This window comes from Callithrix jacchus, chromosome 5 (genome assembly GCF_049354715.1).
Source record: "Callithrix jacchus isolate 240 chromosome 5, calJac240_pri, whole genome shotgun sequence".
NCBI classification, from domain to species: Eukaryota; Metazoa; Chordata; class Mammalia; order Primates; family Cebidae; genus Callithrix; species Callithrix jacchus.
In genome coordinates, this window is record NC_133506.1 from 124,120,184 (window position 1) to 124,138,166 (window position 17,983).

At 45.0% G+C, this 17,983-nt stretch overlaps 1 protein-coding gene across 2 annotated transcripts in view; it reads right to left on the bottom strand.

Moving 5' to 3' along the window:
• The window catches only part of RGS9 (regulator of G protein signaling 9), an 88,403-nt gene that overhangs the window by 15,054 nt on the left and 55,366 nt on the right, over positions 1–17,983 (bottom strand). For both annotated transcript variants that reach the window (XM_035301622.3, XM_035301621.3), the window contains exons 12-17: positions 17,436–17,549; positions 15,273–15,388; positions 10,178–10,265; positions 7,704–7,842; positions 4,283–4,368; positions 1,849–1,966 (exon numbers count right to left, since the gene is read on the bottom strand). In XM_035301622.3, coding sequence (XP_035157513.2) covers positions 1,849–1,966; positions 4,283–4,368; positions 7,704–7,842; positions 10,178–10,265; positions 15,273–15,388; positions 17,436–17,549 — 661 coding nt within the window. The remainder of the gene's footprint in view (positions 1–1,848; positions 1,967–4,282; positions 4,369–7,703; positions 7,843–10,177; positions 10,266–15,272; positions 15,389–17,435; positions 17,550–17,983) is intronic.

Below are 17,983 nucleotides of genomic sequence, written 5' to 3' on the forward strand. Positions count from 1 at the left end.
CCCCATCTCCACTAAAAATACAAAAAAAAAAAAAATTCTAGCCAGGTATGGTGGCGCATGCCTGTAATCCCAGCTGCTAGGGAGGCTGAGGCAGGAGAATCGTTTGAACCCAGGAGGTGGAGGTTACAGTGAGCTGAGACCACACCACTGCACTCCAGCCTGGGCAGCAAGAGCAAAACTATTCCATCTCAAAAAGAAAAAAAGAAAAGAAAAGAAATTTCATCCACCTTTTGCAATGAGACTCGGAAATTTCTCTCACAAAGAGGTAGAGCCTATTTCTTTGCCCCTTGAATCTAGTCTGGCTTTATGACTTGCTTTGGCCAACAAAATGAAGTAGAAGAGGCTATGTAAAGCCATGTGTGTTTCTACTTGCTGCCTTGCAGGTCCGTCCTCAGCATGGGATTCTGCCTAGGTGAGACCGCTGGGAGATGAGAGGTACGTGAAGCACAGAAAACTCCTCCCAATTCATCTCAGCTGAGGCCACTGCAACACCCCGAGACAGATGAGTGAACCCAGCCGAGATCCCCAGAGCCACACAGACGACCCCACGTGCATGAACAACAAAAATGTTTGGTATGCCACTCTATTTTTCTAGTTGGTTGTTCCACAGCAAAAGCTACCTGATCGTTAGTGTATTTATTTTGTTTCAGTCCTAGACTAGAAGCTCCACGAGAGAGAACCATGTCTTATTCATCAATGTTTGTACACTGTAGGTGCTCAACAGATGTACTGAAGGAGTGAGTATCCCTGCTTGGTCAGGCTGGTCTCTTGCTCACCTCTGTGCTCTATCTCTGTTGCATTCTTGCACAAGTGTACAGAGGGAGCCTAACTTTGAGAATGACCTTCTAAGCCTCCCAAGGTCAGTTAGAACTGTCCTCTCCTCCAGCCCTGACCACAGGGCTGACCCCGTCTATACCTACAGAAGAGGGAAGCACCAACATCTAGAACACGTCCTAGAGAGTATCGTCTTTGATCCTCACTCATCTCGACATCTACCATCCTCTTCCCATGAATGAAGACATCGACGCCTTTGTTCTTTAGCCAAAAACATGCTCCAAGGAGGGCCATTTGAGTCCTTCATTACCGCAAGCCACTTATTTCCCCAGCATAAACAAGGGGATGGGGAGATGGGAAGAAGAGAGCCCATCAACCCTCCAGTAATTACGACTAAGAACAAACTCAGCAGGAGAAATGTCTTAGCAGGGCCTTTCCAGGCAGGAAGAGCAGGGTAGATGAGAGAAAGTACTTTCCTGCAACCAGCCCCTTGGCAGGATCTCAGGCTGATTTGGAAACAATAGTCTAAATTAGAGAGATAGGAGAAGCTTCATAAAGCTACCTTAAACAAATATCCCTGAAAAACACTATGCTTTGGGGGTGGGGAGAGGCCTTCTCTTTAATTTCCCAAAACAAATAGTGGTACACAAAGCTCTCTCTCACTTTTCCCTATGGCTCTCACTGAAAGAGCTTTTTCACTGTGGCTCTCACTGAGAGAGTTCCTAGTTCCCCTAAGAATGCCCTAAGGTACAATAGGCAGCCACACAGCAACGGAGTAGGTGATCCCCTCTCCCACCCACCACCTTCGCTGACCCTGTCCCCTGATGAGTGAGCTTGGGAGAACAAGCTCTGGTTGCTGTGGTCTTAGGAAGTCCCCCATGAAGGAAGTTAGAGGTATATGGGATGAACCTGATGACCTCCACAAATGGGGAATGGAACCTTCTAGACTCTGATCCTACCCTTCTTTGTCTGCCTCTCCCAAAGTGCATGCCCCAACCCCCAGGAATCACAGATTTATTTAGGAGGCAGCTGCTCTTTCTGGAGTTGGCTCCTCCTGTCCAGCTTGCTCATGACCTGCGTGATGTCCACGGTGTTGGCCGCCTCTCGGGCCTTGGCTTCCTCTTCCAGCTGCCTCAGGATGACAGGGCTCGGGCTGGAGCGCAGGTGACGCCGCATGAACGGGAGGGTGGAGCTGGAAGGAAGGACAGATTGGTGGTTGGAGGAAAACAACACAGCTTGCCAAACATTGACACTGTCACACCTGGTGGGAGTTGGGTCCGGAAGGGCCAGAATCTGGATTTTGTTCCCTCTTTTTCCCAGTGAACCTCCAGTGGGGTCTATCCTTGGCTCCATTCTCCCCACCTGGAGGATGAGACCAGAGTGAGTACCAACTGCCATCAGATTTTAGCCAAGGCACAAGGAAGACACTTTGGCTGGTGAAGTTACATCGAACTTCCACAATGCTTAGAAATCAATTTGTTATCTTAACTTCCTGTAACATCTACATCAGAGAAGTGGGTAATGAAGGCTTGGGTACTGGAAAGAGCTGAAGCATTTGTGTGTTTTCTTTTCTTTTTTGGGGGCGAGGGGGGACGGCGTCTCACTCTATCACCCAGGCTGGAGTGCAGTGATGCAACTTCAGCTCACTGCAGCTCCATCTCCCAGGTTCAGACTCCCAAGTAGCTGGGACTACAGGTATGTACCAACACACACGGATAATTTTTGTATTTTTAGTAGAAACGGGGTTTCACCATGTTGGCCAGGCTGGTCTCAGACTCCTGACCTCGACTGATCCACCCGCCTCAGCTGGGATTACAGGTGTAAGTCACCACACCTGGCCAAAGCATTTGTTTTCAAAAGCCATGGTTCTGGGAAGGAAGAAAAGAGCTGGACTGTCCAAGATAGCTGGGCCTCAGTAAACAGAGAAAGAGGGAAGGGGCCTGAAGAGCGTGGTGGCATGCACAGTATCTTGACACATGTCAGAACCGTCTTCAAAGCCAAACATGGATTCCTGGAACCAAACTTTCCCTACCATGGACTTAGGAGCCAGGACCAAGCTCTAGGTATCCAAGTGATGCAGCAGGGCAGTGAGCAGCGGAGCCACCTGCCTTTGAGGGCCCATGCAGGCTTGGAGCCAAGAACTTCAGCAGCAGTGATAAAGACCTGTAACCGACTCCAGAGTTCTGGACTACAAAAGCCCCTTAACCCTATCTTAGGGAGAAGGAGGGCTCCCCTACCAGGAAGTAAAGGCTGATATTGATATTGGATCTCTCACCCGTTCTGCCAAGGGGATGGCTTGGCACTAAGTTTAACTTGTCGTGGAAAAATTAAGTTTCAATACGTTGCCTGATGCCTGGGATCAGGGAAGAAATTTACACCCACTGCAGTCCCGGTATGCACACAGACCAGCCTTCACACATTACGAATGCATCCACGTGTAATACTCACTCACAATAGTATTTGTATTTTTAGTAGAGACAAAGTGAGTGAGAATTCTCATGTATGCCCCAACTTCTAAACTATCTGGAGAGAGAGGTACGAGACTCCCCTTCTTTCCCCTCATTATTTTCCGGCAGAACTTCTGGAGCTATTATGGTCCTTTCTTCTGGCTTAAAGTAGAAGGTTTTAAGTCCCCAGGGACACTGAACTCCCTTCCTTACTTGGTAAACCTAGAAGAATAACACCACAAAGACCTTCTTTCTCTCCTTTTCATAACAGGGCCATTATCCTCAAGAATTTGTTTTGTTTTGTTTTTCTCCTTGGATAAAGGCTCTGGTCCAGCCATCCCTCTTTGGCAATAATGGAAGATGCTGGAAAGGAGCCCAGTATGGGTTGACCTGGCAAACAGGGTCGCTGTTATTTGATTACTATTTTGAATCTTCAATCCTTGTAGATTGAACTCCCCCCAAAAGAGTTCAATCTGTCCCTCAGAACATTATTTCATCCATTGTCCCAAAGGCTCTAGCAGATGAGATTATCCACCTCTCCAATGAGAAAAGTGAGAATGAACGAGTTAATGGATTTCTAAAGCACAGTCCTCAGAGGCAGCAAGAATTACCTAGGGTGTTACTATCTGTTTCCCCTCCATCGAGCATTTTCTCTTGGGGTAAAATCTGCTTTTCTCTCTAAGGTCTTAGAACAATTTAAATACAAGGATGTAGCTTAATTAATTACCATACATCAGTTTGGAGGTAACATGTAGCAGTTAAAAAACCAAGGAGATGCTTCCATTTGTGATAAGGGTAATTATTGGTCTGATCATCCAAACTCTTTCAAGCCAGCATTAAGGAAACAAAACTTACTGGTGGTAATTACTAAGGAAATCTTGCTAGAGTGATTTCAGGGCATTATTAAGCAAATGAGGTACTCATTCCCTGAGCAATACTTCCCAGTCCCCAATATTTTCATCAAGCAAATATCTCCATAATAGCCATTTGGCTGAAAGAGACCCTCACTTCTCTGTAAACTAAACAGCAGGCGGCCAGCAATTACAGATAATTCCACTTGCCTTTTCTTGGTGGTTTCCTGTGGTTCAATAGCTTTGGCCAGCATCTCCTTATAGATTGGAGATTTTAAATAGCGAGCATAAGAATCCTAGTGGGAAAAAGAAAACAGCAGTGATTATGAGAGAGAAAGGGTCAAATCAAACTAATACCCTTGCCATTTTCAAGCCTCCCTTGGCAGTAGTAACAAAAACACAGAGATACTCCACTGATTTAACAAATGATGAAAATGGCTAATCTGGCTTAGTGACAATTCTAAATTATTACATGCTTTAAAAACAAAGTAAAAATATTTTAAAATAATATGATAAAAGACTAAATAGAGAAATATAAATCAGGAAAGCTAATAAGCATTTACCAATCACAAAATCCTGTATGTATCACCTACATCATATAACCTACATCACATAACCTATATCACATAACCATATATACTCTATCTCATGTAACCCATATCACATACTCTATCTTATATAACCTATATCATATAATCTATGTCATATAACCTCTATCAGGAATAGTAATGAGAATTTGTCTCTTTGGGGAAAAGGTGTTCAGGGAGGTGTTGCGAGCAGTGGTTCTCATGTGTGGTTCCCCCATCCAGAAGCATCAATTTCACCTGGGAACTTCTCAGGCCTGCTCCAGCCCTCCTGATGGGAAACTCTGGGAGTGAGTCACCCTGAGCCTGAATAGTCTCCAGGTAATTCTGCTGCACCTTTAAGTTTGAGAACTACAGTCCGTAACCCTACACACTAAGAGCCACCTTGGAGTGGTTCAGTGAAGCCAGCATGATACAAGAGGACACCTGACCTCTTCCCTCCAAGACTTTCTTCCAAGGAAGATGAGCAGCCAGGAGTATGGAGCCCACTTCTAAGCCCACTGACATCCCTTTCTGCCCTGTGTTTTGGGTATAAAGGCAAGACAATACCGAAGCAAAAACAAAACTAACCAACACTTAGAGTCCCATTATGGGGATGTTTACTGGGACCCTGGGCAATTTCAGAGAAGCTCCATGAATGCTTGTTACTTCCAAGCCAGCTGAAAACTCCCGTCATACCCAATATGGGACAAAGCCCACTGCAACGAATCAGGGATTAAGAATATTTTTAAAATTTATCGAAATGGCACTATTCTAAAGACTAAGTGGCAGCAGTAAATGTTATGAGAACTAGGATAGAGTCTAGGAATAGGAATCATGGAGCCACCGGAATACGCTGAATGTCACCATAAAACATGGCTGTGATGAAATATAGAAGTCTAGTGGGTACACGTGCTATTCTTTTTAAAGTTGCCTATGACTGCTCCATTCTGGCTAGTAGCTGGCCTCCCTGGGCATCCCCTAAAAGGCTGTATGAAAACTATATTTTTAAGAACAAAAACGTTTTAAAATACATTAAAAAGGATTATTATTAAAGAAACCCTGCTGTAAATCTTCTAGTAACAAAAACACAGAGATACTCCACTGATTTAACAAATGATGAAAATGGCTAATCTGGCTTAGTGACAATTCTAAATTATTACATGCTTTAAAAACAAAGTAAAAATATTTTAAAATAATATGATAAAAGACTAAATAGAGAAATATAAATCAGGAAAGCTAATAAGCATTTACCAATCACAAAATCCTGTATGTATCACCTACATCATATAACCTACATCACATAACCTATATCACATAACCATATATACTCTATCTCATGTAACCCATATCACATACTCTATCTTATATAACCTATATCATATAATCTATGTCATATAACCTCTATCAGGTACCCTATATCACATAACCTATATTATATAATCTATATCACATAACTGATATCACATAACCAATATCACATAATCTATCTCATAAACCTACATCACATAATCTGTCATATAACCTATATCATATAATCTATCTCATATAACCTATAGCACATAATCTATATCATATACTGTATCTCATATAGCCTATATCACATTATAACCTATCATATAACCCACATCATGTAACCTATATCATGTAATCTAACTCATATGACCTAAATCATATAACCTATATCACATAATCTATATCAGATGGTCTATATCACATAACCTCTATCATATAACTTATATCACATAACCTACATCACATAATCTATCTCATATAACCTATATCGCATAATCTATATCAGATGGTCTATATCACATAACCTCTATCATATAACCTATATCACATAACCTATATCACATAATCTATCTCATATAACCTATATCGCATAATCTATATCAGATGGTCTATATCACATAACCTCTATCATATAACCTATATCACATAATCTATATCATATAGAGATACATTGCCATATTGAGAAGTCAAAGTATCCAAAGAAAATCTTGTCAAGGATGGCACCAAAAAAGAGCCTAACTAGACAACTTCTTCAAGGCTATCTGTGACCTTCCAACTCTAGTTTCTTAAGAAAATGATTATTTTTTTCTCTCAGGTCCCCTTTGTGTATTTTTTTTAAAAAACTTCCACCACATTTACATGTTGTTAATAATTCAGAGGGCTATCTGAATTCTCACAGAGTCTTACTGCAATCACACAAACGCACAAACTTCTCTCTTCTAGATACTATGCCTCCATGTGTATTTTTGTTTAGGGCTAGAGCGGTGAGAATTGCCATCACTCTACAGCAGAAACTAAGAGCTCAGCCTTGAAACCCAGGGTGACCTGGATGTGAATCCCAGCCACATCTTTGGTGAGACCTTAACCAAGCCACTTGATCTGGAGCAACAAAGCCTCACCCGTGGATTGTTATTGAGCAAAGTTCAGTGTTTTGCACAGCAACTGCGCCTTCTAAGCCCTCAATGAATGATAGCTATTACCATAAAGTTACCATTACTAATGCCATTATTCTTACCTGTCTACCTGCCATTATATGATATAGATTATGTAGTATAGGCTATATGAGATAGATTATGTGATATAGGCTATGTGATATTGGTTATATGATACGGGTTATATAATACAGGTTACATGATACAGGCTATCCGATATAGACAGAGTGAGGCCAATAAGGATGCATGCAGCTTCTACAAGAGTCTACAGGAGTCCTTCTAGGTCTATGGGTGAGGAGCTCAAGGCAAGTCTACCCCAGTGGACAAGAAGAAGAGACAGTTGACAATTCTGTTTTCTTTTTCTTTTTTTTTTAAATAGAGACAGGGTCTCGCTGTGTTGCCCAGGCTGGTCTCAAACTCCTGGGCTCAAGCAATCCTCCCACCTCAGCTTCCCAAAGTGCTGGGATTACAGACATGAGCCCCCATGCCTAGCAGCATCCCACACCTGACAGAGTGTTATCCACATATCATCTCCTCTTTTCCTATATCTAAAGAATTTTCCAGGTACCTAGGGAGGGAAGGCCTATCTGAACCCCATATCCTCAGCATGGACCCACCTACCTTCTTCATGAGCATGTAAATGTGGGTTTGTGCGGCATCCAGCACGTAGCGGTGGGGGTGCTTCAGCCCCTTCACGGTGATGTCCATGGTTTTGCCATCTATGTTGATCCAGCGCCTCGCCCCTGGGGCCAGGAACAGCCTGGGGTGAAAGGGAGATGTTAGCAAAAGTGACTAAATTAAGTCGGTTAATGAAAAGCTCACAGCCACCTGGGAGGGAAGAACTGATGTGACCCAGGTTACCCAGGGTAAGGGTGGCATATTTTTTTAGGAGACACTAAAGAGCATGAACTTTTGAGGAGGTTGTCAAGCTACTTTTCCTGGAAGCAGGAAACATCCAGCATTGGGAAGGTGAATATTTAACTTTGGTGTTTCCACCCTCCAGGAGAGAAAGCAAGAAGGGGCAGAGGTAAGCCTGGGTCGGGTTAGGCCCTCGCCATGAAGGTGAGGAACACAGCCTGTAACTTCACATCTTCTGCCTCCTTTTGCACCAGGATTCCAGGGCCAATCTGGAACTAGGCTAAGACACCTTCAAACAGGTGTTCTGGGCATCTCTGCTCTCCCTCCCCCAACTCAGATGTGCTTTGTAATGAATCTCACATGCTGTGTTGAGAGGCAGCCCATGGTCCCAGAACCCAGAGGTCTGACCCCCTGGACAGACAAGCCAAGGCCCTCACTTAGACCCAACTTGGCCACACTTACTGAGCCCTGCGGCTCTACCTGGGATGTTGAGGATGCAGAGCTCTGTCAATATTTCCAATTCTGAGCTGTTGCAGGATTAGAAATACTCACATGAATATTTTCTCACCTTTCTAAGATGTACATTAAAATTTTGGAATTCAAACTGAGATCTACATAACCGGGGAACCTGGGGAAGAAGACGACGGAGCTAATGGCAGAGGCAGCAGGCTGCTGGAAGTAGATTTTTGGAATCAGGATTTGTGTGTGTGTCACTGTGTGGATGGCAGTCAGGCACCCATTGTCCTGGGAAGGACATCATGGAACTTTCCTGGACCGACAGCCCTCCCCACTGCACCCCACCAGCACCCCCATTTCTCTCAGAGTATGGATCCCCTCCCTGTGGGAAGAGCTGGGCAAATTTGCAAGAGAGAACATGAACCTCTAAGCGAAGAAGAAGCAAGACCTCAAGCTTTCCTCTTCAACGCTGCTGGTACCTCTCCGGAAACCGGGCACCAGGATAATGCAACCTGAGTTCATTTGCAGAAAGGACATCCACGGACCAGAGGCTGAGTCCTCAGAGGAGGCTGTCTGGCCAGCTGCCCAAAATTCAGCACCACAGTCTGGTGGCTGCAAAGGGCTGGTTCCATCCCAGTGTGGTGCTTGGGCTTTGGGGAACATGGCTAAGCATGAGAGTATAAACTAAAAATGCTGGGCCCTCAGTGCCCAGGACTCATGCCCACTGCAGCCAGTGCAGATGAAAGGACCCACGGAGATGGAATCACAGCACAACAGGAGCAGCCCGGTGGCCAACAGGAGGAGGATGGTTAGGGAGGGGGAGTGTGGCTTTCAGCAACCTTGGTGTCCTTATCACACCTTCCCCTCTCTCTATACCTGGCCACTGAAAGCAGGACTGACCCTTTTAACCTGAAACCCTTGGCTCTTGTACAATTTGGAGGAGAAATGGGCCTGGAGAGGAATGGACTTATGGCTACTCGGAGCAAGTGGGGGCTAGAGCTGTGATGTTAGGAATGAGATGTGTTCACCTGTGTTTGTACCCCAAGCTGGGTTCACTGTCCCAGACACGTGGATGGGGGCAGCTCCCTTCCTCTGTGGTCCTCACATCTCCAAGGAAGCTTGAGGAATAGGCTTTCCCATCTTACCTCTTTTCTCTCTCTCTCCCTCTCACACACACACCCCCACCTCAGGACACCTAAGAAGGCTTAGTCAAAGACAGGGCACTTTGTACTGTCATTCAGGACAGGTTTTTTTTTTGAGACAGAATCTTACTCTGTCACCAAGCTGGAGTGCAGTGGTGCAATCTCAAATCACTACAACCTCCGCCTTCCAGGTTCAAGTGAGTCTCCTTCCTCAGTCTCCTGGGTAGCTGGGATTATAGGTGCCTGCCACCACACCCAGCTACTTTTTGTATTTTTAGTAGAAACGGGGTTTCACTATGTTGGTCAGGATGGTCTTAATCTCTTGACCTCATGATCCGCCCGCCCTGGCCTCCCAAAGTGCTGGGATTACAGGCATGAGCTATCATGCCTGGCTGAGCTTGCTTTCTTAACCTCTGGACGCATTCCCATAAGAACAGGGGACTCGCACTGCACGTCTCACCAGGCTTTCTTCAGGGAACCCCCGGACCTCCCAAAGCAGCGGAGAGGCATTTATAGCATGGCAAGCACAGTGAACCAATCTGACCAGGGCCCAGCTGGCCACCAGCTATGGGCCTCTCATCCTATCTCCACCTCAAGAGCAACGGGGTGGTTATCGGAGGCCCAGGGGCTGATCCTCACTTATAAATCTCCTCTGCTTTCTCCTTGACCTTGGACTGGTCTCCATACTTCAGATCCTCACAGGCTTCCCAGAATCCCAGATTCTCTCCTGTATGATGAGAAGTCCACATGGATGACAGCCGGGTGGGAAATAATTTGGGAGAAGAAAAGAGGAAATAAAAGCAATGAGTTAGCTGGATGGATTCCATTTCCCAGCTCCGTGAGCACCTTTCCTGCCATAAAACAAGCCATTGCACATTGTGATGCTAGACAAAAACACTCCTTGGGGAAAGGAGCCACAGCTTCACTTCCAGGGCCTGGAAGAACATTGGGAACTTAGTAATTGCTCAATATGTGGTCTTAGAAATAAGCGAGATTACCACCCACCACATTTCAGCAATGCATTCTCACTGTGGCGGCTTGCTTTCCTCCAATAATACACAGACCAGAGCCCATATCACCCCCTGGAGTCTGTCATACTCTTTTCATTCGAGAATTTGGCTGTAGCAAATATTGCTTGAACAAGCTCGTACAGGAATAGCCTTATACACCCGTGCTGCTACACCAGGGTTTTCTTCACAAAGGCCTCCCTCCTTTGCTCCTGCTGAATGACTGTACAGGAGTTCTGTCTCCTTTGTTTGCTATGCTTAAGGAACCCATCATATGCAGTCCCTCACCAGGCATATTCCAGGCCAATGGTTCTTACAGAGAAGCTGTTCAAGCGGCAGTGCTGGCGGACTGACCCTCAGGGAAGGTCTGGCTGGGAGCAGGACTGAACGGAACATCACCTGAGCCAGAGGGAATTAGGCCAGAAAGAAAAGCCAGGTTCCCCAAAATCCTTCATCTCCCTCCAATTCAAAGTTTGTTGACCTACGGCGCCCAGAGGCACCGTGCATATGTTCATACGGTGGTCCCAGGTGGCAATTTTTGCCTGGGAAAATAAAGGCGATAACACCAACAGGAGAGCAAGTGTGTGTGTGTGTGTGTGTGTGTGTGTGTGTGTGTGTAAATCGTGGAGTGTCAGTCACAGTGTAGGGAAATGAACAACAAACTCCTCTCCTCTTGGCTGGGCATGGTGGGTCACATCTGTAATCCCAGCACTTTGGGAGGCCAAAGCAGGTGGATCACAAAGTCAAGAGATTGAGACCATCCTGGCCAACGTGGCGAAAGCCATCTCTACTAAAATACAGAGTTCGCTGAGCATGGTGGTGCATACCTGCAGTCCCAGCTATTCGGGAGGCTGCAGTCCCAGCTATTCGGGAGGCTGAGGCAGGAGAATTGCTTGAACCCGGGAGGCAGAGGTTGCAGTGAACCAATATCATGCCACTGCCCTCCAGCCTGGTGACAGAGTAAGACTCCATCTTAAAAAAAAAAAAAAAAAAAAAAAAAAATCCTCTCCTCTCCTTTCTTACTGCAGTTGACCCTTGAATAAGTGAGAGGTTAGGGCATAGACCCCCATGCAGTGGAAAATCCAAAAATTTAACTACAAATAGCCTACTGTTTACTAGAGACCTTACTAACAACATAAACAGTCAATGGACACATAAATGGATATGCAACTATATTTTATGGATTCACAATACACTCTCATAACTTTTTTCTATTTCTAGGCTATGCAGTTCATCTGCAAGTTTTTTCAAGTTATTGCAAATCTCCCCAAGTTTTTTATATATTTACTGAAAAAAAAATCCCCCTAAAAGTGGTCCTGTGCAGTTCAAACCAGTGTGGGTCAAGGGTCAACCGGGTGTTTCGTATATGAGAAGGCTGCACAATTCTAAACTAGTTGGCATTTGTTCTGTAGCCCTATAGAGGTTCTTCCTCTTCAGCAAGAACTTTAGGGCGTTCTTTGGACTGAGATCACAGACCAGTGATGCTCTTAATGAAAATGTAATTGACCTGACAGCAACTGCCATGTAAACCATCTTGCCCATCTCGAAAGACAGTTAATTGATTAGTGAAATTAAATAAGCAATTATTCATGATAGGCAAAAAGTGGAAAGCACTCAAATGTCCTTCGATGGAGGAATGAATGAACAAAACATGGTGTGGATGGCCAGGGAACCTCATTTTGCCTTAAAAAGGAAGGAGATTTCGACACATGCTGTAACGTAGACATATCTTACATCAGGCTACGTGACATAACCAGTCACAAAAGGACAAATACTGCATGATTCCACTCATATGAGGTCCATAAAGCAGTGAAATTCATAGAAGCAGAAAGCAGAAGGGTGGTTGCCAGGTGCCAGGATGGAGGCAGGGGGAAGGGAGAGTCAGTGTTTAGTGGCTACAGAGTTTCAGTTCAGGAAGATGAGAAAAGCTCTGGAGAGGAATGGCGGTGATGGTTGAGCAATAATGTGAATGTGCTTACTGTCACCAAATTGTATATGTGCACTTAAAAATGGTTAAAATGGGCTGGGTGCGGTGGTCACCGAAGGTCCGCCTAAGGTCAGATTACCTAAAGTCAGGAGTTCCAGACCAGCCTGGCCAACATGGTGAAACCCTGCCTTCACTAAAAATACAAAAATTAGCTGGACGTGGTTGTGGGTGCCTGCAGTCCCAGCTACTTGGGAGGCTGAGGCAGGAGAATTGCTTTGAACTCAGAAGGCAGAGGTTGCAGTGAGCGAAGATTGCACCACTGCACTCCAGCCTGGGCAACAGAGCAAGACTCCATCTCAAAAAAAAAAATGGCTAATATAGTAAAATTTATGTTACATATATTTTCCCACTAAAAATATTAAATGAGCATACAAGAACGTGTACACAGAAGTTCATAGCAGCATTATCCACAATAACTAAAAAGTCAAAGCAACCCAAATGTCCATTAACTTATAAATAGAGAAGCAAAATGTGGTACATATAAACAAGGAAATATTATGGGATCATTAAAAAGAAAAGAAGGAATTATACAGTCATTAAAAAGGAATGAAGTACTGTTATATGCTGAAACATGGACAAGCTTTGAAAACATTATGCTAAGTGAAAGAAGACAAAATGTCACATATTGCATGATTTCATTTATATGAAATGTCTTGAAGAGGCAAATCCACAGGGGTAGAAAGTAGATTTGCGGTTGCCAAGGGCTAGGGTGCAGGAGCGGGAAGAATAGCTTACGACTTCTAACGAGTAAAGAGTTTCTTTTTAGTGTTGCAAAAATGTTCTGAAATTAGTGATGATCATTGCACAATTTAATGAATTCTCTAAAAACCCCTGAATTGTACACTTTAAAAAAGCAAATTTCATGATATGCAAATAACATTTCAATTTTACAATTTTTCAAAAAAGAGGAAACCTATTATTTATCTTCCCTGTTTATACTTAAAACCTTAGCAATCTCATAAAGAGATCGCTAATAATACGGTTTTAATAATGCAGAGAAACCTTTTCACTGGATTCTCAGTAAGGAATGCATGGGGGAGATAATAAACTCAGGGTGTATGTTGGTGTATGTTGTCATTTCGCCACTAGATGGTACTATAACCACTTATTCTCCAGCCCTTCCACCTTTTCTGGGTTTTATTCTATAGTGGCAATTAGACTTGATTAGGGAGATGGTTTATCAACAATCCATATTATCATGTAATGTTCTGCATGTGGCAGCCAGCCAGGCTAAAGGCATGTCCAGAGGATTCGTTTCTGGAGCAGTGCCACAGCAAGTGGGTCTTGAGTAGTAAGCAGCCGAGTGCTAAGGCTCAAGGGCTGGGGACTGAGCAAGGAAGCTGAAGAATCCCGCAAAGATAAATATTTCAATGAAGGTGGCAAATGTACAGCCTGGTTCTGATCTGGACTTGTGGTTTTCCCGGATGCTCCTCTGTGAAGTGCAGTCTATTTAAGAAGCCTCAGGCCAGGTGTAGTGTAATCCCAGCACTTTGAGAGGCTGAGGCAGGTGGATCACTTGAGGTCAGGAGTTTGAGACAAGCCTGGCCAACATGACGAAACCCTGTCTCTATTAAAATTATAAAAATTAGCTGGGTGTGGTGGAGGACACCTGTAGTTCCAGCTACTTGGCTGGGAGGCTGCGGGAGCAGAATCACTTGAACCTTGGAAGTGAAGGTTGCAGTGAGCTGAGATCGTGCCACTGCACTTCAGCCTGGGCAACAGAGTGAGATTCTGTCTCAGTAAAAAAGGAGCCACAAATGCCCCCCATGAGGTGACATCCAGAGACAGGACATAAAACGTGGCTCTGCCCATTCCACTAAAATCCACACCCTCCTAAGGCCCTGAAGAAGTCAGACCAGGAGCTAAGGTGGTGGCTGTCAATCACCACACATTGGAATCATCTGGGGAGCTTCCAAACCTTCAGGGATTCCAACTCCCATCAATTTAAAAGCAACTTTAGGGATGAGATCCAGGAAAACATGTTTTAAAATATCCCCAGGCAGACTGAATGTGTAGAACCACTGAGCTAAAGAAAATCAGGAAGCCAGGCACAGTGGCTCACACCTGTAATCCTAGCACTTTGGGAGGCTGAGGTGGGCAGATCACCTGAGGTCAGGAGTTTGAGACTAGCCTGGCCAACATGGTAAAACCCCATCTCTACTAAAAATACAAAACAATTAGCCAGGTATGGTGGCAGGTTCCTGTAATCCCAGCTACTTGGGAGGCTGAGGCAGGAGAATTGCTTTAACCCAGGAGGCTGAGGTTGCAGTGAGCTGAGATCACCCCACTGCACTCCAGCCTGGGTGACACAGCAAGACCCTGTGTCAAAAAAAAAAAAAAAGGAAAAAAGAAAATCAGGCTGGGGGCTGGGGGACAAAAAGACAAAACCTTCCCTTCCTCCAGGTTTATTATACTTAGAGGCTGGAAGAATCTGGGGCTCCTCGGGGGACAGTGGGGGCATCCAGGATGGAAGAAGCCCTCAGAAATGTGAGGAATCCTAATGTGGATTCAGTGAGCAGATGCAATTTTACCCCAGACGGTGGGGCCTCTTTGAGTCTATGGAAAAAAACAGGTCTTGGGCTCAGGTTCCATTCTGAAAGCTGTGAAAGGAAGCGCGTGTTTAAGGGCATAAGCAAAGCTCTGAAAACATCTGCTGAGAAATTCCCCAAACCCTAGGCGAGACATTAAAGGGCTGTTTCTAAAAGTAAGTTATTTTTATTTTTTTCAAACCAAGACCCACCACTGAATTCTTTCTTGAGGAAGTACTGGAAGCTCTGCCGACCTTTGGGGTCTCGGATCAGCTCGCTGAAGTTGAAGGCCCATCGCTCCACTCGCATCTTGGTGGGGATTTCCACCCTGCAAGGACGATTTGTAAATGCACCAGACAGATAGGGGTTGTGCCAGGTGCTGGCCTGGGCTGGGGTGAGGGGCTTTAGTCTCATGGCCTAGGGCTCAATCCAGTCCTCCTCCTCTTCCTCCTCCTCCAAACCCCTGCATAGCACACCCACCAAGTAATTACTTGCTAGGAAGAGGCCTTGGCAGACAAGTCCCCTGGGGCTCACATCAAAGACCTGAACATCCAGAGGTGAGGAGGATGCCCACCGAGGGGAGCCCAAGCTCAGGTCCTGCTCTTTGCCTTAAGGACAAATGAATACAAATGCCTCCTCCAAAGCCTCATAACAGCCTGGAGCCTGGCCAACAGAGGGTCAAGCTTCCACCTGGACTAGGAGAGAATTCTAGAGCAGCATTGGTAATGAGTGCTGCAATCATTGCCACCTGCTGGGTGCCTATCACCCACGACAGCTGTCCATCTACCATGGCACATCCTGGCTTCTGCTGGAAGCTGGTGGCTCCTCCTGTACCTGCCTCAGGCCACATGCCCTGGAGCAGACCCATTTGCCATCCCTGCAATTAGCATCTTCCTCTAAGATGCAAATCCCACTTTGCTTCCTTGTTTGGAAAGATTTCCCTGATCCCAGGTAGGACATTTGAGCCCAGCTGGCAGAGATCTGACATTTCAGAGAATAAGAAAAAGACTTGGTTCTTTCCTATCCCTTACGGAATTCGCCTAAACCTAACACAGTCCCTTTGAAACTAAGGTTTCAAGTCCATCACACCATGTTTCCCACAGATGTAGCAGCTAGGACCAGAACCAGGCACAATTCATGTCTACAGGATCCAAGGTAAAGCATGCCAAGCAAGTTTTACACTTTCCATAGAACAAGTGTAAAAACAATAAGAAAACCGATTAACAGTAACAGCTGCCATTCACACACCATTGTCCTATGTGAGGTACTGGGTGTTACACACATACCACTGAATCCTTAAAAGAACACTATGCGTTGAGTATTACTATCCTATTTTATTGTCAAGAAAACTGAGGCTCAGAGGTTAAATACTTGCCCAGGCTCACATAATTAGTAGGAAGCTGAGCTGTGATGATGAGTGGTTTGCAAACTTCCATCAGAATCACTTGAAAGATTCGTTCAAACAGATTGCTGGGTCCCAACCCCAGAGTTTCTGATTCAGTAGGAGTAGGTGGGGCCCAAGAACATGCATGTCTAACAGGTTCCCTGGTACTGCGGATGCTGCTGGTCCAGGGACCACACTGGGAATCAATGCTCTAAACCAGCCTAAGAATCCTGGCTGCTTGTGAAAATCAGCAGAGCTTTTAAAAAACACTGATAGGGGTGAGAGAGCAACCCAGGCCAATTAAATAAGAGGTTTGGGAGAATAAGAGGTCTGAACATTGGCGTTTTTATTAAGCTTCCCCAGTAATTGTAATACTGCTCTAAAATCTAAACCATTAAGAACAAGATTTCTCCCTTTCATGGGAGCTAAGCTATGAGGATGCAAAGGCATACGAATGACACAATGATGGCTGGGCGCGGTGACTCACGCATGTGATCCTGGCACTTAGGGTGGTTGAGGCGGGCCGATTATGAGGTCAAGAGATAGAGACCATTCTGGCCAACACGGTGACACCCCGTCTCTACCAAAAATACAAAAATTAGCCGTGCATGGTAGTGAGTACCTATAGTTTCAGCTATTCGGGAGGCTGAGGCAGAAGGTATTTGAGAAAATCAGTTCCTATTCTACTTGTGAAATGAAGTAGACTGCCTTCCATCCAGTCCGTCTGTCACTCCTCTGATTCCAATTAATGCCATTGATAGGAAATGTCCAGATAGACAAATCCATAAAGAGAAAAAGTAGATTCTTAGTTGCCTAAGGCTGGAGGAGTCCAGGGTTTCTTTTTTGTGTAATGAACATGTTTTAAAACTGATTGTAGATCTATGACTATAATAAAAACCATTGAACTGTATGCCTTGAATGGTGAATTTTATAGCATGTGAACTGTAACTCGAAAACTTTTTTTAAAAACACCACTACATAAAATACATACAGTTTAGCATTTAGGTCCCAGAACTGGGTGTCATCGGTGATCCAGGGGTTGCTGGGAAGGCAGCCTGACATGATGGCATCATTGGATGAGAACTGCTCGCTGTATTTCACAATCCTGAAAAGCAAACAAACGATTTCCTAGAAGCTCGACACCCAAGAGACAAAATCCATACACAGGTCAACCAACCAGCCTGTCCTCTTTCCTGTATCAATCCGGTGACATACTTATTATTGTCATCTTAGAAACTTGCTTGGATCAGCTGGGCACGGTGGCTCACACCTGTAATAGCAGCACTTTGGGAGGTCGAAGTGGGAGGATCACAAAATCAGGAGATCAACACCATCGTGGCTGACATGATGAAACCCCGTCTCTACTAAAAATACAAAATTAGCTGGGTGTGGTGGCTCGTGGCTGTAGTCCCAGGTACTCTGGAGGCTGAGGCAGGAGAATCACCTGAACCAGGGAGGTGGAGGTTGCAGTGAGCTGAGATAGCGCCACTGCACTCCAGCCTGGAGATAGAGTGAGACTCCATCAAAGAAGGAAGGAAG